The following is a 21,455-nucleotide window of genomic DNA, read 5'->3' as shown; positions in this document are numbered from 1 at the left end:
CAGCAACAGACAGATTGCCCGATCAGCGCGCGCAGTGGCGACCAAAGCCGAACAAGAGAAAAGGACAAAGTACCAAGAATTCCTTACCAGCTACTTTTTCGTCCCGTTCGCCATTGAATCGACCGGAGTGTGGGGCACTGACGCTCTAAATTTGGTGAAAGAAATAGGGCGCCGTATCTTGGCCCGTGGAGGCGACCGCCGAGCTGCTATGTAAACACGACAGCGAATCGCTGTAGAAGTACAGAGGGGAAACTCGAGGCTCATTTCGGGGATCGAGAACTGCCCAAGAGCGTTGAGAGAGCTCGATCTCCTGAACGGCTGATAGATCAGATCTAGCGATAGTAGTCTGGTCAATGAACGAGTACCTATCTGCCTTATTATTGTGTTGATAACAATAATTATTATTATCACTATACTAGTCATCATTATTATGATTATTATTCAAATAGTAATCATTATTAATTATTATTATTATTATTATTATTAAAATAATAATAATTATTATTATATTATTTTTAATAATGATTATTATTATTATTATATTATTGTTATTATTATCAATGATAATTATTATTATTATATTATTACTAACAATAATTATTTTTACTATTCTATTAGTTTTCATCAGGAAAGATAGTCCATCCCCACAACCCTCATTCACAATGCATACATCATCAGAACTAATAATTAAGCTGCCGCGTGAGGAGCATCAGGGACGCTCCAATGCGCCGGCGACAACTCTTCAACCGGTTCGTCGTAGATTGCTACGCTAATTGTGAGATGGAAGGAAAGCGCCTTCACGTACGGAGCTCAAATATCGATCTCTGATCGGGCCCGTGGTGGAGCACGGGTAGAATGCGCCAGTTTGAAAAAACTCCTTTATTTCATATCGATATCTCTTAAATCAACAGTCTCGTCGTGATGATCGTGACGAAATTCGCCGACCGCATCTGTCTCGACGTTTTTTAAAAATTCTCCCCCGTGGCTTCCAGAACTCCCACCCGTGGATCATGAGAGCCGATCTGGACACTACCACCATTGCATTCGTTGACAAGTTCACTTGGGAACGACTCGAAACGATCAGTGAGCGGGATGCTTGATCAAATTATCCTCATCGACGAACGCTCATTCGATTCCCTAGAGCGTCGACTCCTCCGATGTATTGTCCAACACTACCAAGTGAAGAAGGCTCCTATCCTACGTGAAGACTTGATTTTGATGAGCGATCGCGAGCAGAGTTTTGATTCCAGGCAAGAAAGCGCTCGTCTCGCTCATGTTCGATGTTTGAGCCACATATCCAAACACTTGCAAGGCATGATTGTAGTCCTGGCGGGTGATCGCATCGACGATGAGCTGAAGGGACTGCACAGTTGTGTCGGATAACTGCAAGCGAAGAGGGCGCTATTCTTCTCTTCGTCGGTATCAATAATTTCCCACATCGATCAATTCGGCGAACAGTGCAACAATCAAATTACAGCGATCTAGAGCTCACCGCGTATTGCCGCAGCTTGTCTCCAAGATGTTCGAGTTTCTTCTGCACATCGTCCATCTTTTTCTGTACCGTGACGTTCTGCACCCCGTGGCACGCCAGCCGAAGTCTTTCGAACGTGTTGAACAAGTGCTCGTACTCGGTAGGTATCGGTCCCTTTTCCACCGGGGGTGGCGGCTGTTTGTGGGCTGGCGCTGAAGTAGAAAATGGAATTCAGGACACGACTCATAGCACTTTGGGGGAGCACCTGAACGAATTCGGGGCAGCTTGCGGTCGAAAGCGGAGCTTACAATCATCAGAAAAATATGATACGTTATGAACGAGGGAGTTTCCGGCAGAGATGAGGGACATAATGTGCAGTATATAGGGTCCCGATATAAGATTCTTACGAGCTGGAACGTATTGTTGGACAGCGGGCTGCAGCGGTTCGAACTGTTGGACCTGCTGGAAACTTTGCTGTTGCGACGGACGAGCTGACGAACTATAGAATGAGTTTTCCGGGGCGGGGACAGGAGCGGCCGGAAGAGGAGTCATCAGATGCATCGATTCGGGAATGGCAGAAGGCGTCACGATGGGCTTCGAAGATCTTCGTATCGGAGGAGGATCGTTCCATCCGGGAGCTGAGTACCTCTCGTCACGAGTGTAATCGTTCCCAGCTGGCAAGTTCGCTGCAGCGATAGTAGGAGAGGCCGGCGCGGCCGGAGTAGCGAAACCAAACGTGTTGGACACCGGGCTCGCACCGTAGGCGGGAGTCGCTGGTTGCGAAGGATAGGGTTGGTACTGCGATTTGTTCGCGTAAGGGTCCTGATAAGCTTGCGATGCGTACGAGGAGTTGAAACCGTAGCCTGGGCCAGAGTTCTGGATCGACGGGTCAACAAGCGCGTGGTACTTTCCAGTCCGACTCATGGGTCTCGATGGAGCGTCTTTCGCTGCTAGCGGCGACTCTTGGACCGGGGGGAAGCTCGGTATGTTGGAGTTGTAGTCCGAGGTCGGCTGATTTTGAAACAGAGACGCGACAGGCTGAATCGTTGAGCGACCCGCATCGTAACTGGACGAGCTCAGGGTCCGACTTCTCTGGAGGTTCTGTTTCGAATACTGATTGTGCTGAGGACTTTGTTGGCTCGTTGTCAGGCCTTGGGACTGGAGGATCCTGTCTCGTAGCTGCGCGAGTTTGGCATCGCTCGTGTCCAAGTCGTTGAGGTAGTGAAGCGATACTCCCAAACAACCTTGCTCGGCTAGAAGACTCACGTAGTCACCGACGAAATTCGAAATTCCTTTCGGCAACTGCTGCAAGCCACTGACTACCTTAGCCGCCGTCATGATTTCCATGTAGGACTGGAGAGCTTCGTTGGTTTCGGGCTTTCCGTGTATCGCGAGGTAGCTCTCCGATAACTTGACGAGATCTCGAGCGATGGCATAGCTCATGGCTGCCGCTTCGAATTTAGATTCTTTGAATAACTTGTCCCCGACCGCGCTGCATAGATTGTGCGCTCGTTGCGAATCTCGAACGTGACCGACAACCGCCGCCAGCGTTGATTTCCACTCGTCCAACGGAGCCAGCTCAGTCAACTCCTCCCACAAGCCGGAAGAAACGCACGCAACCAAACGACACATCTGAAAAATATTAAGGTCAATCGATGCGTTGACTCCGGAGCCGGCTCGATCAAGGGGGGCTTCCGGGCTCATTCCGGTAGACAATCGATTCTTACCGAGTCTCCTCGATTCGCGTTCAGAAATTCCTTTCTAACGTTCTCCTTGAGCACGGGATTCTGCGCGTAGTCTGCCAGGAATAGAGCTTCGGCGAAACGTCTCGTTTTCAGACAAAGTTCGGCCGCTTGATTGACCTCGCCGGCAATGAGCACATTTGCGATCCGCGACGCTGAGGTCGAATCTTTACAGACGCCGTTCATTGAAACCGAATTGTCAAATGCATTGGAAAGGTCATCCTCCTCTTTCTCCTGAAAAAAAAATAGAGATGAGCTCTGCGCACGGACCGAGGCAGGGATCCATACAGGGCGATCAGATCTCCACTTGACTCGGGAAGCTCCGCTCACGTTCATGCTCGATGAGTAGCCGAGGAGTTTCTGGATCTCAGTCACTGGATCGGGACCCTGTAGAGCGTTCAAGATGCGCCAGAGATCAGGATCCGAGCCTTCGAATCGGAGCTGCCAGAACTTCGACTCGGCCTGTTGCTTGAAGAGCGCATCCTCCATACAGGTGACTCGCGATAGTAAGGTATCATCTGTGACTACTTGAGAGACGTCGACCTTGGCACCGAGCTCCTTCGAAAACGACACGAGCTTGCCTCCGAACTGGAAAGAGATCGTTGAACCCCATCAAATTGTTATCGCTCGAATCACAGCACTCGGGAGATAAAGAGGGCACTCGGGAACTAAAGAAAAATAGATCAATGGCTGGTTGGTCGGTGTGTCGGTCGGTCGGTTCCTTACCCCGAATTGTGCTCCAACCCCTCCACTCAGCCAGGACGGCGCTTTTCGGAGGACGTCCCCAGCTCCTGACTGCTCACCGCCGATAACAGAATAGACAGCGACTTCCCCGGTGAAACTCCCGAGAGAAACCAATGCAGGATTCCGTGGACACCACTGAACTTCGAAATTCCACTCGGACGTGCTCGTGAGCTCAGAGATCAATTCCGAACCTTGAGCCCCGTTGGGGTTCCAAATGCAAACCGAGCTACCCTTGCCACACGACACCAGCATGTCCTGGTCCTTCGGGTTCCAGTTGATTGAGAGAACTCCTTTCGAGTGCTTTTCCAGAGTTTTCACCGGCGACGAGGCGTATCGCAAGTCCCAGATCTGTAGCCACGGACAAGTGTCATCCTCGGACGCGAGACAGAGTTGCGTTGCGACCTGAGGATTCCACGCGACAGCTTTACATCGGAAACGGGACGAAGAGTCGGCGACTCGGATAATCGGTTCGCTTTTTCGCAAATCCCAAACGACACATCTCGAGGCCATCGTCGACGCCAGAATATGTTGGACCTGTCTGTTCCAGGCGAGCGAAACAACATCTTCGAGCGGTTGACTCGACGCTCCGGGCGAATAGGGCTGCGCGGTAGTGCTGCTCAGATCCCATATGTAGATTTCGCTCTCTCGACTCCCGGATGCCAACAAATTGTGTTGAAACGGATTGAAATCGAGCGCGTGCACCGGACCCGAATGGTTCTTGTAGGCCGAGAGCAGAGCGTTCTCATTGTTGACGAGACGTTGTGCATCGAAGATTTGTACGGTACCGTTTTCGGTCCCTCCGCAGATGATTCCGAGCGGGGCCGTCGACTGTTGGATTCCCAGAGCTCCCCAGACGATTTTGTGGAACCGGTGATCGCATTGGGTGACAACCACGGGTTTGAATTCTTTTTCGGGAGACGCGACATCGAGCGCGAGGATTTCGAGCTGCGACGATGTGCTGAATGAGGCGTCCACTTGCTGAGCTGTAGTACCAGCTGCCAAATATATTCCCGACTGGACTTCCTCTGGCGACCAACAGGAGTTTGCTGTTCGACTCAGGCTTTTCACCTTCATTGTGAGGTAGATACGGGAGGACGGAGGCGTTCAGGGCAGGGGTACCGGGTCGGCCACGGCGTCGAGGTCCTCGCACGATCTTGTCCAAGATTTTCGGAAAAGAAAGATCCCGCCAGCGCCTTGCGGTCACAGCTGGAGCAGCTCGACCGAGCCGATTCTCGGAGAAACTCCGACTGGCCAGAGAACCGGACCGAATTCTCTCCGGAAAAAAGGTTCTCGTCCGCTTTCGGTTGAGACACTCGACGAAGACAGGGAGCGACAGAATCTTCCTGCTTGAGATTTTCAACAACAGTATGGTGACGTAGCACAACCCAATGAGTGTTCGACGACGGAACGCCGGCTCGCTCGGCTCAGGGAGCAGCGCTTCTTCAAGACACGAGCCTGGGACACGAGCTCCTTTCACTTATTCTGAAAATTAGAACACACCTGAAAATATAACTATGTTACGCTTAGCGAGACACGTTCGGAAGTAAATCAAAATTCGAGTCGGAGCGACACCTATTCCGAGCGGTGTCGCGTTGCCATCAGCTGTGCGGTGACCTCACTCTCACACGGATCGTTCGGGGCAAGAACTGTTATTCACCATCTCACAGATCACCGGATTCGAACTCACCTGGTATCCGCAGAGATCATGCGGCACTACTGTAGTGAACGAAATCGCGCCAGTAGTCAGTGCCGTCGATCGTAGTGTGTCTGTAGGTGTGAGTGTGACGTTGCCACTAGTTGTTCTGCGAGAGAAAACCACGGAGTTTCGATGCGGCTTCGCGCTTAGCGAGGAGTGAGCCCTATCGAGGACAGCTGACTTTCAGCTTCCAGCCGATCAGGATAATCACCGGTCCATTCCCGAGATCCCGATCCGATGGAGAACGATTGCATCATCAGATTTCGCATTTTCTCGTGCCTCGCAAGACTCTTCCCGGTTTCGCGTGAGAATCATCGAACAACCAATGGGATTCTCGGAAAGCCGCGCGACAGAAAGAGTGTTTGTGATTAGCGATTAGCGCTTTGGGTACCCGAGTACTTCCATCTCCCGTCAGACAGGGGAAAATGGTCTGTTAAAAGACAGAAGACCTGTGATACGTAATACTCACGGAATGAAGCGGGAAGAGTTCGACGGAATAGTGTCGATAAGAATTCAAGGAAGTATCGGAACTCCATCCTCCTCTTTGCTCAAATTCCACTGCCCACCGCCGTGATGATTGAATTGACTCGAACCCTTTCACGCGAGTTCCTCACACGCTTGGAGAGCTCCCAATAGCATACCCTTTTCCCATTGCAAGTCCCAGTTCAAAAAGATGGAACAAAGAGCCTGCGCTCTAAATTTCATCCATCGAGTAGATGATGGGTCGTTAGGAGAATCACCCGAGGCGCTATTGACGCACAGATTGCGAGTCGCGCTGTTGCAGAAAAATTACTGACGTAGTCTTGTAATGAGTCTTGCACATCATTCCGGTATTTAGCATGATTCCTCGAGCAGGTCAGCCGGTCTCTGACATTGTTCGGCTCTCACAACATGGTCCTGATCATGAATGTCAATCGAGCCAAGGATTCAAGTGCGAGCTGCGCCGGACATGCGGAAGCAAACACATCAATGTGCTACATAGAGTGATCTGTTCGATTTGTTCTTAAACTTCCTCAGAAGTCGCGAGAAGAAGAGCCGGTCCGATTTGGATCAGAGCGAGCAGCGAAGAGCACAACAATGTGACGTCACGAGGCACGGTACCCGCTTGCTTCAATAAATTATTGAGCTGAATGTGCAGCTCTGGATATAACGGACATCAATTCCGGATTTAACGGACTACGATTCGCACGAGAAAAGCCGCAGAAATGCAAAAACTCGCGAAGAAAAATACCGGCCGGCATCGACGATGGCGACCACTGGCGACAAACCGGAGATAATAATCTGACTCGTCCCCACGTTCAGTGCTTCCCCGAAGCTGAGTTGATCTTATTATTCAATTCGCCGAGCATGATAATTCGATTTTCTACAGCCAGAATATTGCCTCCGTTTTCGCGCTTTGGACTTGTTCAGCGCGGATCCTATTTGTAGCGGCTATGTTTTCCATCATGGTTCTCCGTTATATACTTTGTAGCGCTCCCAGAAGCACATGGATGATGACGCGCGTCGCGGCTCTGACTGTGGGTCTTGAGTCGCGATCCTCGCTGATGAGCGTTTCTCGTGAGCTTCAGGGCGAATCTCGACCAGACGTTGCCTATACCCCATTGTGACGGACACGTGTACTTCCCGAACAGTTTTTTCGTTGCGTACAAGCAACAGCGGATCCAGATGGGGGAAGATAATGCGTGACTGCCCTCGGCTCAGAAACCCTGACCTAGAGAGCTTCTGATACTTAAGCAAGCTCAGGCGTCTTCTCTCGCTTCACGGTCTCGATTCGACAATTCCTCTCATGAGATGAGGATTTATGTATTGTCTTCTGCGAGTGTACAGCTTCCTCGAGCTCCGAATGCCATAAAGGGATTGTCTCGTTTCGATGATCTCCGCCTCGCGGGCAGGCGCAAAACAAATCCGGTCAGTCGAAAAGTAAGCCGTAGGCAGCCAGTGGTGAGTACTATCAAGATCGTGGCGAGAGGACACGGACAGGGTTTCCACTCAGCTCCTAGCCACAGTTCTCGATCAGAGCTTGTAATGCCCTAGTTATACTCGAGTTGATGCTAGATCATTCTATCGCGTTGGACAGAGGCCTCTGGGTACATACTGCTGTGTCGAACTTATGCACCGATAGCGCATGAATCATATTTTGCTCAGGCGTCCGACGAAGGCCTGCATATGCTCAGAAAATGTGGATTCATGCACGGCCAAGTATCTTCTCACCCCCTCACGGATAGCTCGTGGGGATAACTCCCGGTTTTCTCATCCTGAGGACTTCAGGAAGGGTTCTCTGGAACGGACTCCGACGACTTTCGCTTTTTCATTATAAAAATTCCCGGATTTGAAAGAGCCCTGTGCTCTGCGGTCCGAGCCCCGACAGTGTTCGGAGTTTCGGAAATAGCGCCGGCGAGGCTATAACCGCCATTCTCCCATGAGACAAATCCTGGCCTTTGTCTCTTGGAAACAGAGCAGTCCGACCCGTCCGGTGGAATCGGCAAGTTTTCCGAAGCCTGCGACTTCACCCATCCATTTCCGACTCCCTCGGCGATCTCCGAACGGCACATATCGAGACATCCCTGACGAATCTTCCCGCGCGCACCAGTCGGCGCTGTGCGCACCTCTACTCTCACCCTCAGCAGCGCTCCACCAACCACAACCAACACACACCACAACAACAAGCTAGCAGACGGCTAGCCGAAACCGACGACAGCCGCCGCCGACGACCATCATCAAAGTGTGTGTGTGATTGTAATTGTCGTCGTTGGCGTCGTCGAAAAAGACGAGTTACCGGACGACGAAGCGATACATTTCCGCCGCTCCAACTGAACTGTGTCGTTGAGTTCACGCTCGAAATTTGTGTAGATAAGACTGCAGTGGAAGAAACAGAAATGTCCGGTTATCGCGCTAACCCCGGCGGTGGTTCGTGGGTTCGGGGCAGCCAGGACTACCATTACGGAATGGCCGGGAATGCAGGAGGATACCCACCTCACCACAACCAGCAAGGATACGGACAGCAAGGACCCTACGAAGGGGGCGCCGGAGCGTACATGGGCGGCGGCGGTGGCGCCGCCGGCGGAGGTGGTTACCATCACCATCCACCTTCGGGTGGCGCCGTGGCGGAGAACCAGAAGCGGTTCACAGGAAAAATCACCAAAGTAGTGGATAACTTCGGATTCGTCGATAACGACGTCTTCTTCCAAACCGCTTGCGTCAAAGGAAAATGCCCCCGGGAAGGCGACACCGTGTACTGCGAGGCTACTTTCAACTCGAAAATGCCTTTCAAATGGACAGCAACCAGTGTCCAGCTACAGCCTGGAGACGATCATCGGAACGGCGGCGGCAAAGGACCGTCACCACCGGTCAGGGGCGGTGCTGGAAGTGGGTCCGGGGGCCCCGGGAATCGTCGAGCGTCGCCAGGCCGTCGAGCGGATCAGCAGAGAGACATGAGGAGATCTCCCCCAAGAAGGCATTCCCCCATGCGTCGGAGACAGCGTTCCAGATCGCCGATCGTTCGGAGACCTTCCCCGAAACGAGCTCTCCAAGGGAAACGGAATTCCCCCGTCAGAGATAGGTCGCCTCTGGGAGGAAAGCGTAGACAGAACAAACTGATTCTATCCCATATCGATATCGAATCCACTAGCGGCAGCGCGGCCGAGCTGAAGCGCCGTTATCCTAACTTATACATACCGTCGGACTTCTATTTTTGTCGGATACTTTGGCAGTCGTCTTTCCCAGTCTCGAATTCGCTCAACCTCGAGCTCAGTCATTGCAGCTACGCGATTTGTCCGAAGGAAAAACGCCTGCCCGGTGCGAAACCACCGATCAAAGAACCGTCGGACACCACTTACAGGTACCAAGCGAAAGTTGTTCTTTTGTCAAGTCCTCCGTTCTCTGATTTTTACGATCAGTGCTGCTCTCCGGAGCGTCCCGAGAAGTTCCTTAGACATCCCTTAGAAATGATCCAGCTGCTCGTTGGCGTGAAGGACCGAAAGTTCGAGGCTATCGGAGGACCGTGGAGCCCATCGTTGGACGGCGAAGATCCTGAAAATCCCCAGACGCTCATCAACACCGCCACCAGGACGGTGCAGTACTTGACCGGAATCGATCTTAGCGGCTGTACCAGTTGGCCGCGGATTTCCGAAATTCGGTATCTCCGTGAGAAAGATGGAAACGAGACCATCGAAAAGGTTGTGCTATTTTTCCCCGATGTCTGGCGTTGCGTACCCACACACCAAGAGTGGACTTCGATCTGCGAGGATCTTCGGAAAGAAACCGAGGAGTCCCCTGAAAGTGCGCAAACGGAAGTCGACAAGCCAGCCGACGAAGAGACGACAGCCAGCGTCCAGAACGAGGAATCACAGGAGTCCTCCGGTGAAGTCCTTCTCCCCGATGGTTCCGACCCGAAACAGATGAAGGTCGCGGATCTTCGGGTCGAGTTGGAAAAGCGAGGCTTGACGACCAAGGGAGTCAAACAGGCGCTCGCTGAACGCTTGATTGAGTTCCTTCAACAGGAGAAACAGAACCTGAAACAGGAGGAGGCAGCAGCGGCAGCAGCGGCGGCCGCTGCGGCGGCGGCACCGCCCTCGGTTAAGGCGTCCGCTGTACAGGACGAAGAGATGAAAGACGAGACCACGACCGCTTCCGAAACGGCTAAGGAAAACGCCGAGTCTACGGCTGCGGCTTCAGGCTCTGCTGCCGAGGAAAAGCAGAAGGAAGCCCTTCCGATTTTCGATCTTCCGACGAATCCCGCCATTGTCGTGCTTCCCAACCGAAAAGTTCACAGGGGCAAGTTCGATTGCCGCATCATAAGTCTGTCTCGTCTACTCGAATACAGCGAAGCGGATAATAAGGAGTTTTTGTTCGAATTAAACTTATTCTCTGAGTTCTTGAAATCTATGTTCTATCGTGACCACGCGTTTAACCTCTACAAAAGTATTCTTGAAGCTCCCGACCTCAACAAAGAGCAGGAGAACCGACTCGCCGCAAAGAAGAAGCGGGAGGAACAACGCAAGGAGGACAAGAAAGAGGAGGCTACGAAAGCCGAGCAGGACGAAATAGAAATCGAGATCAAGGACGAGGTCGACGAGGACTACGAGAAGATCTACGACGAGAAGACCGTGCGCAACCGTTCTCTTCTGCTGACGTGTCTCTACTTCGATATGAGCCACGTGGGCTACCTCACGACGAGAGAGGTCGAGGAAATCGTTCTGTCCCTCGACTTCAAGCTGTCGCGAGCTCAGGTTCGGTCCGCTCTCAAGAAGGTTGTCAACAAGGACGGCAACCTGGAGTACAAGAAACTCACAAATCGCGTTCTGAACCCCGAGGAACCACCAGAGGGTTTCGAGCATCCGAGAATTCTCTCATCGGAACAACTGGATAAGATAGTTCGAGGCAACATCGTCGGTGAGGATGACGACGACAAGTCGGCGTCGGCGGCTCCGAACGCTGCTTTCATCAATTTCGACAAGCTCAAGGAACAAGTCGAGAAAAGCGAACGGGCCAAGGTCGAAGTGGACATTGCCTTGTTGAAGACTCAGGATGAGCTCAACAAAACCAAGCATCAGAGCGAACGACTGAAGAAAGATCGCGAACGCCTCGAGGCCGACCTCGCCAAATGCAACAAAACCATAGAGAACCTGAACGAGGAGCTCCGTAACTCGAGAAGGTTCTCTAGTGACATTCGCTACACAGCGCACAATGTCAAGAACACTTTGAGGAAAACTCTGGATAATCTGGAGAAATGTCTCGAACGCGAGAAAAAGAAAGACGAGAAGAAGCCGGACGCGAAGGATTCGAAAACCGAGGGCGAGGAAGGTGGCGACATTAAGAAGGACGAGCAGCTGACCTCAGGCCAAGAGGACACATCGGACGCTATCAAACAGGAACTGACTGACGTATCCCAGGACGCTATCGAGCTCAAACAAGACGCCAGTCAGACCGCGGCGGCAGAAACGATGGAAACGCAGAGTGATACTCAGGAGAAATCCGACGATGTGGAAGCTTCGGACGAGCCCCCGAGCAAAAAATCCAAACTTAGCGCGCCGCCGAGCAAAACCAATGGAAAGACCGGCGCAAAGAAAAGGAAGAATTGAAACATTCGAAATTCACTCGACGCCCGTTCAGAGGACGCTTACCACAAGTACGGAGGAGAATCGATATCTGAGCTGGCTAGAGTTAGAAGCTTTGTCTGTCAGCCAGAAAGTATCTGTATATAGAAATTACATTATCCATTCATTGATCATTCAGCAGAGTTATGTTCCATCGTCGGAAAGACCCCTCGAAAGAATACAATGTTGTGGAGGATTCGAAGCTAAACTCTTCATCGAGCTCCTGTTATTGGCAAAGCAGAACCGAGACCGCTGATAAGATTTCCGGGCGACTGCCGACTCGCCGATGTTCATCCTCGGAAATCTCTGCATGTCCGAGACCTCGACAGCTTTTCATTTCTCTACATTGGAGCACAATAACAATGAAGAAGGGAGGACTCTGTGAGACGGCACCCTTAACCGAGAGACGATGGACGAGTCTCCCGGAGGACGATTAGAGAAACGTAAAGATACTGTACCTAATAATTCTTACAAGAGGCGGAAGAACGTTCTCTTTGACTTCGTATTGAGAGCCGCGACAGATGACATTGTCAGGTTGATAGAATAGTCATTGACGGCACGAATACCGAGACACGTTCACCACGAAAAATGGTAAGTCACGCGCTCCAACATCGGTGAAGTCAGGGACAGTGAATTGTCCGGACTGAATATTATTGGCGATGGGAAGAATAAAAGAGGATTATCATGCTAAAGACATCGAAACCGAGGTCTCTTCAATGTGTCCATCGATTGAGGGTAGAAAAGTTCGGATTTGCTCGTGGTCGCATAGCGCCTATCGATAACAATCGGCCTCGGTTGCGTTCGATGACCATATAGATCCCTGGCCTCTGCTTCCTGCGAAAGAAGCTTTCTGCTTGCGTTCTGGAGTCAGACATGTGATGCCGAAAAAGACATAGTCCGCATCTCTTGAATCCCGCCTCGAGTTTATTTGAACGGACCGAATCCTTCTCCGGGATCGCAGAATAGAATACACTAGGTAGGAATCTACAGGAAGAAATTTCATATCCATCCGCAAAGACCGCGCAACTCTCGAGGGTTCCGTCCGCTGAGGAATTTCAATTCGTTGCGAGCTGCTTCTGTTCTCCCTTTGGGGTGTTGTATGAAATTCATATCGGTGTAATATTCGAGCACAGATTCGGCTTCTTTATCAGAATATTTCTCTACGCGGATAGGCACGAAGGGCTCGAAGAATTCGAAACCCTCTTTACCCAAGAGGTACTGCGGCATGTAACTAGGAACAGTTTCCAACTCCAAGTTCCTATGTGTCAGGGATAGCGCCGGCGCGGCCACGCTGACCACCGCCGAAGCGTTCTTCCAATCGTTTTTCAGAATTTCTTTGAAGCTCTGCAGCAAATGGAAGTTTCTCGCTGGGATGAACTGTTTCTTGGGATCTTTCACATAGGAGGTCTCCCACAAGCAATTGACGCCTCCCAAAACGACCATGGTTTTAGTTTTACCCTCGTTGGTCTGCTTTTTGACTTCGTGCAGAAGGCTCCGAACACATTGGTTCGAGTGTTTCATACGATCAATGCCGTGAGCGACCAGCTTTATGAGAGGTTCTCCTTCGGCGATGACCTCTGTGTCGCTGAATTTCCATGTCGAGGTTGTTTTCAGTTGTAACTTCTCCAGGAGACGTTCGTTGATGGCACGGAAATGTTGGAGCCAGATAGCTCCCTCCACTGGCGTTTCCAGAATCGTCGGATCCTCCGCATTGGGCTGGGTATCCTTCGGACGTTTCAACCACTCCGGCACTGTAAGAGATCGACGCCGTACCGTATAGTCCATTCGGAAATCCTTTTCGGGAACATCACTCGGAGGAATACCATCGAACCGAGTTTTCGCGTCACCAAATTCATTCATAAAGCAACTCACTCCATGAATTTGCGATCACGAGCCAGCTGTTCTCCACAGCGTAATGGAGCGTATGTCCCAAAATGAAAGACTTCCCGACACCCAATTTCCCGTAAACCACCATGCGGAGTGCGGGTTGTGAATAATCATAAGACTCGATGTACTCCCGTATTTCTAGAAAGGGTTCTCTGACCATCACGCCCATTTCTCCCATGAAGGAATTCTGCAAAATGAAGGGCTAAATGACTTTCTGCGGGTCGTCGTTATCCGTCACCTTATGCTACCTGAGCGTATTAGAGGAATACCACGGGAAAAGCGCAGAGCAGAAACTCACAAGCTGTCGGCTTTGCTTGGTGTGCTGGAAAATTCCGAATAAGCTCCTTTCGATGCTTTTCGGAACCGTGTAAAACTTCGCGAGATGCTGCCTCTGGTGTTTTGACTGAAACCCAAAGCCCTCTTAGTCCGATTCTCATTCAAAAGTCTAGGATAGGAAGATATCCAACCTCACTATAGTTTCCCCCATGCTATCCAGAACTCTGAGAGGATCGAGAACTCGAGCGATTTATACGAAGCATCCTGAGACCCGGGTGAGCGACAAGCGCGAAAACATTACCGGCGAATCCACATTTGTTCTGTATGGTTTAGGGAGGTCGCTTTTCGAGCCATCGGCCTCACTGTCGGATTCTATCGCAGGCTGCGTGGAGAAGCAGCGAGATCGAAGAGGCAGGAGGGAGCCCGCTGGAAGAATCGGGTGTTATTCAGTTTCACTTCCCTCACCGGGAGCCTCATCTGGACGGGGCGTATGGGAAGAAATCGCTGAATATGAGTGTGGGATTGCACCTAAACGCGTGAATCGATCCGTTTCTTTCAAGCGCGGCCGCAACATCGGTCCGAGGGTCCGCAGAAAAATTTTCGGAAAATACTCTGAAGCTCTCTAGTTTTGCCGGGTCCGAGAAGATTCCCTCAGACGCGCATCGCAGGAGTCTGTCACACCGTATTGAGTCCCGCAGATAAACCGAGCAGCGATGTTCAGACTCGAAGCGCAGAATTCCGATTTCGTGGACTTGTCAGCGGATTAGAACATTGAGACTCGAAGGTTATGCAGAATCAACTCACAAATGCGTGCGCGAACGATGGGAGACGCCATTTTTGGCTACGCTATATCTCGGAAGCGTTACGCGCTTCGACAACTGTTCCAAGTTGCATTCAAAGAGAATCGTATCGTGTTCTGCTTGCTCCCGATATCGAAGCGATTCTTTCTCTTGTTACCATCATGTCCTGATCGATTCCGGTGCTCCGGTCGGAGGAAAAGATGCCATCGGGGAAAGACGCTCTTCCGAGATTTAGACGCGGTCTCTTCTCAGAACACCGGCGAAACAACTGATTTTCTTGAGAATGTCGTTCTCGGGAAAAGCTCTCCCTATACTGAGAAGTTTCCTCGCTGAGGAAATACTGAGACAGAGGTGAGTGGGAAAGACACGAGCTCGGAAACGATATCGCCCTGAAAAAAGTCCGAGACCTGGAATTCGAAGACGGTGACCTTTGAGAGAACCGGCTGCTTGCATTCCGTGGACTTGTTAGAGAGAGTCTCAGAGGATCCGAGGAATCGCGAGAACACTGAGCTAGACGAATTCAGCGAGCATGTCTCGACCGGGACATGGTGTGCAGTCGCCTAAAACCGATAACGAGGAAGATCCCGTAGAGAAGATGCTCGAGAGATCAGGATGCGCCAAACAAAACCTGGACTTGCAAATGTGCATGGCCGACCACGGTGATTGGAGAAAGTGTCAGCACCTCGTGAAGCAGCTCAAGGAGTGCTTCGAGAAGCACAACGAAGCTCGGACGGATCGAACATGAAGCCTGTCGAGTGCAAGTGGGCTCATGAGGATGGTCCCGAGCACGCGTCTGTCACGATCGCGCCTCACGGATCGAAGGCCGGCGGAGGGAGCCTGCGACCCAGCTCATCCTGTCCTCCTCGATTTCCTCGAAATAAATATGATCTCTCAGCCTCGATGAACGATCGCTTTCTTTCGGAAGAGAAGATTCGATGAAGCCATGATTCAACAATTGGTTCCAGATATTTCACACATTCCGGAGCTCATAATACGATTATACTTCTGCGATGAGTCCGCGTGCGAACGGAGTTCTCTAAGGATGGGTGTTTCAGGGGTTTCGTGGTGCCGAGGCGGTTCGCCGGGCATGCTCATTGGCAGAATGTTAGACACATTAAGGCGGCGAATGATGCGCACAAGTCAACAACCACAAACAGATTCGTGAGAGTGATCGAAGCAGCCGTCGTCACAGGCGGAGGACCCGATCCGAGATTCAATCCTACCCTGGCCAAGGCAATAGAGCAAGCCAAAAGGACCCAGGTAATCGATGGTGACGTTTGATCTGGTGTTAATCGCATAGAGCCCAATCATTCTCGGTACGCGAGACGTGCAGGGGAGCTGATACGGAACGTTTTTCTCTCTCATAATTGAAGGTAATCACAAAGGCGGTCATTGAGACTGCGATCAAACGAGCGTCCGACCCCTCGACGAGGAAAAACACTCAATCAGTCATCTTCGAATTCTTCGGAGAACATGGAGTTTTGGCCGTGGCGGATGCGGAAATAAGCAACATCTCGAAAATAAGACATGACTTCAAACAGGTGCGTTAAGAATTACTCTACCGGAGAATTTCTGTGCATCCCTGCTGTCGGCGACAGAGTCGCTTGACCATTGAATTTATTCGGTTGGGGTTTTCAGCGAAATCTTGGCCTCATGCGAGAAAAATCCTGCGGAGGATCAGATGGGATCAAATAACTGACTTGCATCCGTCCATTCCAGGTATGCAAGAAGCATACGTTCGCGATAGCGAAAGGCGGAGTGAAGGAGCGTTTCGAGGAGAAAGGCTACGTCATAGTCGATGGCAAACATGATGGGAGCCCTATAGATTCCGATGAACTGCTGAGCGCAGGCATTGAAGGAGGAGCCGAAGACATGCAGGAAATCATAGATAAGGAAACCAAAATTTTCGAATTCACTTGCGCTGCCGGAACGCATTTCGCCTTAACGAAAGTCCTCCAAGAGACCTACTCGATGAGCGACATGGGGAGAAAATGGGTTCCGATGATACCTCTAGAGCTTAGTGAAGAACAAGCCGAAAAGGTTGGCAAATTCTGCGACGCGCTAGAGGAACTTCCGGAAGTAAATTCCGTGTACACGAATCTGGCCTGAAACTCGCGCATCCGGCGAAAATTCACTAGGTAAGCGATAGGCATCTTCCTAGGCTCTGTTGCATTGATAAGGTTTGTATCTATTGAAGAAATAAAATGAGTTAAGTTCGCGACGTTTGGAACGAGGTTCGCTTTTTTGCCGGAGCCATGCTCCTCGGGCCGCCCCCAGCTGGGTTAGGACATCTTGATCCGACTACATCCCATTTTATTCATTCCACACGTGATCAGTAATTCTCCCATTGTCTCGTCGCGTTTAGACCATCGAGAATTTCACCGAAATAGACTGACCGGAGAGGTCTCCTTTTGAACGGTGGCCGCTGATGGGCCTCGAATTTTCTACATCCGAGTTGAACGATTTCCCTGTGGAAGAAAATCGAGGGATGTTTGAGTACACGAACGAGGAGCTCATGATCGGTGTACTTGATGATGCGGAGAAACAGTCATCGAGGTACAGAGCGATAACCGGGTGAACGTTCTAGAGACTAATGCTCTGCGGCCAGCGGATCGCTTGGGGAAATTGGCTCACCTAGGAACATGCCGGTCTTCCTCTTTTGTGAGATACGGGTTCGAAATGTAAAGAATATTCTCTTCTTCGATCGCCAATCTCTCCCACATCTTCAGTTTATGACCTGTCTTCACATCTGGTACGATGCGATGCTTTCTGGAAGGACAGAGTTTTTTCAACCTCACACTTGAGATGCCTCTGCTCACTGACTGTGATGCGACGGTCGAAAAACAAAAGCGAAAAGAATGAAGACAGTACGAGCGATTGCAAACAAGTAAAAGACGGAGTACCGCGCGATAGCCGGTATTGGCTTACCCGATATCAATCTTTCCTGGAGTGTGCTTTGTGAATCGGAAAGGTTGACCTCGTATACCCTTCTTCTTGAACACGCCAAACAAAACTTGTGTCAGACGCATCCTGGACTGAAGACTTGGAACTAGCCAAACGAGCGGCGAGTTCCAGTTTCCCCGACTCGCGAACACCCCGAAAGACGGTCGTCGTCGGCGGTAACGGGAGACCCGAGCAAAACAGAGCGGTCTCCATCTACGGGAGGGGAAAAATAGCGTGTCGTCACAGCTTGACGAGCCTTCGCTGAATTAGCCTAATAATAGATAAGAATTCCTCCGAAAGGAATCGCCCCATATACTTTCATTGCTTAGTCGGGATCCCGAGTGATAATTTATTCCGTAGCTAGCGTGAAAACTCCGCTAGCTCCGAATCAGCCGACGACTTCTTTCGCTCCCGCGCGAATCTTTGAGTCACTACGATGCCGGATTTCCAATCGCTCGCTCGAGCTAGCAAGATCTGTTCCTCGTCTCCCATCTAGATGCTAACGCGGTCCACTCGAGCAAGAATCATCCACTACCCCAGCTACCGCATTTTCCCTGCCTGAATACGGAGTAGTTGACGGGACTCGACGGCGGCGCGCGGTCAGACGAGACACAGAGACAGCAGAGCAGCAGGGCACGGCCACTATGTGAGCGGATTTGTCCCTTTCCCGGGGAAAGATTACTCCCTCGCTGTGCTCTCCCTCCTCTTTCTTTGAGCGCTGCCACCACCAAAAGCATCGTAGTATACCTATCTCAGATCCTGATGCACAGGCAGACAGATAGTTTCACTCGACTTCACTATGTGAACCGAAAGAGATCAGTGAAAAGCAGCGACAACTGTGCTTCACCCTGAGGATAATATTTCGACGGGCTACACATTAGCGAATATGAAGACTCTTCTGGCACTGATGGGGGTTGTCGTGTTCCCCGGCGCGATGGCTTCTCTCGGTGACGATCCAGCTGATGAGGATGTACTCATCGGTTTCGGTGGAACAGTCATCGGTTGTGTGGTGCTCACCATGACGGCTTTCCTACTCACAGTAGGAGGCTGTCTCTGTTGCTCAGAGGAGCGACTCAAGGTATGAAGTTTTCAAAGAGAGCAGTTCACCGCGAGGACGACGCGCGAGCTACGACTCAGCTACGCTCTTCGTCGACTCGGTCCCGTTGTGAGCGTGAGAGGCAGGGTGCATGCGCGGAGTCACCGGTACTCCGCTTGGAGACAGAACGCGTAGGAAGGATAGAGAATTTGCCGAAATTCGCGAGCACTCTTCAGGTTTCCGTTAATAGGAGCCCATAGGACTGGGAGACCCGTCATTTTCATGACGTTCGATGTACAGATGGTTCCAGTACAGCGGACCAAGCTATACATAGATGCTTATTTCACGCTCAGCGATCGCCTGTGCGAAGCGCTCGACAACAGCTGACTGCTCGGACTGAATTCACGGATAGAGAGAAATAGAACTCAAGAAGGAACGTATCGAGAAGTCGTTCGAGCCCCGTTCGCAAGTTCTTGAAGGTGGAAATTTAATTATCTGGGGAACTGTATTGTCTCCTCCCGAAGTCCGAATTCGAATGAATTCGAATTCGCTTTCCTTGCGATCGGTTTTATCGTGAATCCGGGAACGATGACAGACAATGATCGATCGAGTGATTTACAACGTCCCAAACTCCTTCCGTGATGGAAACGACTCCGGAGAGAAGGAGAGTGAGCTTATTCCCTCCGAAACCGGCGTCTCGATCATGATCTGGTCAAGGTTACAGCTCTCTGACCAGCATCACAGCTGCCACCGATAAATGTAGACGCTGCGAGCATAATGTACCCTTGCGTGTTCCGATATTCCACTGCTCGACCAGCTGAGCGATCGGGCTGTTTTGAAGTTGAGTCAAATCCTCCGTTGGGACACATTCGCTCCGAATGAAAGCTTCCTGTTTCCCCTAGTTTTTCCATCTTTTTTCATCGCTCTACTCTTCGAAAAACTCAGAGAGGAGACTTTCACTTTGAGTCGGTGTCCCTTCTCCTTATGTAGTCGGCTTATCCCTTCACGTTGCTTGTCTTCAGTGACGCGTCGAGCAGTGTTCCTATCGGAGGCTTTTTTATGTGATTTTTTCCTTCTGTTTCCTCAGGCAAACGACTGCGAAGGCATTGCCAATCTTCTGCGCTCTTCTTAATTGGTGCCGAAGGTGTGGGTTTGCACGAAAAAGTTCAGACAGCGGCACAGGTTCTCCTAATTCCAAAACAGCCGTCCCGTTACCCAGCGTGTGGGCGGGCGAATAACTGTCCGAAGCGATGGATGGTAGTCGGACTGCCTTCTCGGCTTGCTGAGCTGAAGCTGCCGTGAGACTTTCTGGAGCTACACCGCTTCGAATCATCAGCGGGTGAAGCGCTCTGGTTTTCGGATTTTTTTCCAACCTTCCTCTTCTCTGAGCACGGAATTACTGGGAACCGATCGCCTTCTGCCTTCCTCTTCCCGTGGAAGTCGATCGTTCCTTGCTCCTAGCCGCTTTCCTTTGGCGTCACCGCCAGAACGGTGCGCACACACGGACTACGCTGCCCGACTCTTCGCGGATGATGTCTGGGAACATTCTTGACGTTTCCTGTCTTTGCACGAGGAATATCGAGGATGACGATTAGATCTTGAAATTTTGACCTTGGTCCCCCCTTCCGGTGTTCTACTCGCGATTTTGTCAAGGTCATACGGATCGGCTCGATGTCCTCCCCAGCAGTGAGAGAGTCCCGCTGAATACCGTTATGTTTATGGCGTCTGTCGGCGTTTCTCGCAAATGTGCCTCTCATTACCATGCTGAAGTGTGACGGTCCGGGACTGGCAACATCTCGACAAAACCGCTGTCCGGTAATTTTTTTCCCTCGAGAGCGTGTCGTACGAGCTCCCTGTCACACGCCACGTCGGAACTGCGTATCCATGCATTTCACTGGATGGCTCCCATCCAGAGAGATTTGAGTGGGAACACAACTCCACACGAATCCTTGGCCCGGAGCAGGTACGCAGAGGGTTGCGCTTCGACAGAACTCGCAGGCAAAGTTCTCCAGGCAGGAACGGGATCGGTGTCTTTCTGTTTTCATGGTCCAATTAATCATTCGATAGCGTAGTGAATGTCACACGGATTGCCCCTCCTCACTGTGCCCAGACAGTGCTGTTGTCTGCGAAGCGAAACGGACAGTCATGCTTCAGTTGAAGGGGTTGGGGGAGGCAGAGCGGGTGATCGTCGTCCGGGCGAGGTCATCCCTATCACGGGACGATGTGGGCCTAGCAAAACTCTTACGAAGCGACTTGGGCAACGTCAGATGACTGATCGTGAATGGCGTGGGCTTTGTTTATTTTTTTCCGTCCATCAGTTTTTGTAGATCTCCGGGCTATCCTTGATGGAGGATTCGTCTATTTGCTCGCCACGATCTTTCGGAATCCCGACCTTTACTGCAGGTGGGCGTCGGATCCCGGGGCGAAGTTCGAAGTATCGGTCGTCGATACCCGGTAGTGCGCGATACTTCATCCCTCCGAAAAACAGACTTTTGTGGATCCACAAATGGATCCATTCGAGCGTTCGTTCGCCCGTACGTTCATTCCGCCGTGATACCAGGAGGTCTTGCTCTCGGAACCATCCTCGATGTTCCGATGCGGATCCGGAGAGGCTCACGCATGCCCTTGATACCGTCGCGGATATTTGCGACGGAGTCTGAAACCCGGTCCGGAGCAAACTCCCAACCCGACTTTTCGGCAAACTGCAACTGAGGAATTCCCATGCCTCTCCGCTGCCTAGAAAAAAAACCCGTCTCTCTTCATAC

General features: G+C 51.2%; 6 protein-coding genes across 6 annotated transcripts in view; 3 read left to right on the top strand and 3 right to left on the bottom strand.

The window, feature by feature from the left end:
- Positions 1–870: 870 nt before the first annotated feature.
- Sec31 (COPII coat complex component secretory 31) lies at positions 871–5,070 on the bottom strand. The gene is made up of 6 exons (XM_003744523.3): positions 3,940–5,070; positions 3,544–3,819; positions 3,199–3,447; positions 1,879–3,103; positions 1,493–1,683; positions 871–1,383 (listed from the first exon to the last, which is right to left on the bottom strand). Exons 1-6 carry the CDS (start codon positions 5,029–5,031, stop codon positions 1,198–1,200), a joined length of 3,219 nt encoding a protein of 1,072 aa, XP_003744571.3. The 5' UTR covers positions 5,032–5,070; the 3' UTR covers positions 871–1,197.
- Positions 5,071–8,529: 3,459 nt separating this feature from the next.
- Positions 8,530–12,439, top strand: LOC100904953 (cell division cycle and apoptosis regulator protein 1-like). The gene has a single exon (XM_018640010.2). The coding sequence runs from the start codon at positions 8,530–8,532 to the stop codon at positions 11,731–11,733; it is 3,204 nt and encodes a 1,067-aa protein (XP_018495526.1). The 3' UTR covers positions 11,734–12,439.
- Positions 12,440–12,747: 308 nt separating this feature from the next.
- On the bottom strand, positions 12,748–14,581 carry mRpS29 (mitochondrial ribosomal protein S29). Its single transcript, XM_003744562.1, has 5 exons — positions 14,440–14,581; positions 14,213–14,337; positions 13,934–14,038; positions 13,621–13,822; positions 12,748–13,499 (listed from the first exon to the last, which is right to left on the bottom strand). Exons 1-5 carry the CDS (start codon positions 14,483–14,485, stop codon positions 12,748–12,750), a joined length of 1,230 nt encoding a protein of 409 aa, XP_003744610.1. The 5' UTR covers positions 14,486–14,581.
- Positions 14,582–14,950: 369 nt separating this feature from the next.
- LOC100898074 (probable transcriptional regulatory protein DIP1378) lies at positions 14,951–16,902 on the top strand. Its single transcript, XM_003744522.2, has 4 exons — positions 14,951–15,062; positions 15,767–15,971; positions 16,085–16,252; positions 16,431–16,902. The coding sequence occupies exons 1-4, from the start codon at positions 14,995–14,997 to the stop codon at positions 16,818–16,820; spliced, it is 831 nt and encodes a 276-aa protein (XP_003744570.1). The 5' UTR covers positions 14,951–14,994; the 3' UTR covers positions 16,821–16,902.
- A 109-nt stretch (positions 16,903–17,011) lies between these two features.
- Positions 17,012–18,255, bottom strand: LOC100897926 (ribosomal protein 63, mitochondrial). Its single transcript, XM_003744521.2, has 3 exons — positions 17,640–18,255; positions 17,346–17,480; positions 17,012–17,179 (listed from the first exon to the last, which is right to left on the bottom strand). Exons 1-3 carry the CDS (start codon positions 17,738–17,740, stop codon positions 17,044–17,046), a joined length of 372 nt encoding a protein of 123 aa, XP_003744569.1. The 5' UTR covers positions 17,741–18,255; the 3' UTR covers positions 17,012–17,043.
- Positions 18,256–18,561: 306 nt separating this feature from the next.
- Positions 18,562–21,455, top strand: part of LOC100904516 (serine/threonine-protein kinase LMTK2) — a 29,608-nt gene continuing 26,714 nt past the window's right edge. Inside the window, exon 1 of the mRNA XM_003744561.3 lies at positions 18,562–18,732. Coding sequence (XP_003744609.3) covers positions 18,562–18,732 — 171 coding nt within the window. The remainder of the gene's footprint in view (positions 18,733–21,455) is intronic.

The sequence above is a fragment of the Galendromus occidentalis genome, unplaced genomic scaffold (assembly GCF_000255335.2).
Source record: "Galendromus occidentalis unplaced genomic scaffold, Mocc_1.1 scf7180000077470, whole genome shotgun sequence".
Taxonomy (NCBI): domain Eukaryota; kingdom Metazoa; phylum Arthropoda; class Arachnida; order Mesostigmata; family Phytoseiidae; genus Galendromus; species Galendromus occidentalis.
The sequence above is the reverse complement of the archived record's forward strand: the minus strand, read 5'-3'. Positions and strand labels throughout refer to the sequence as shown.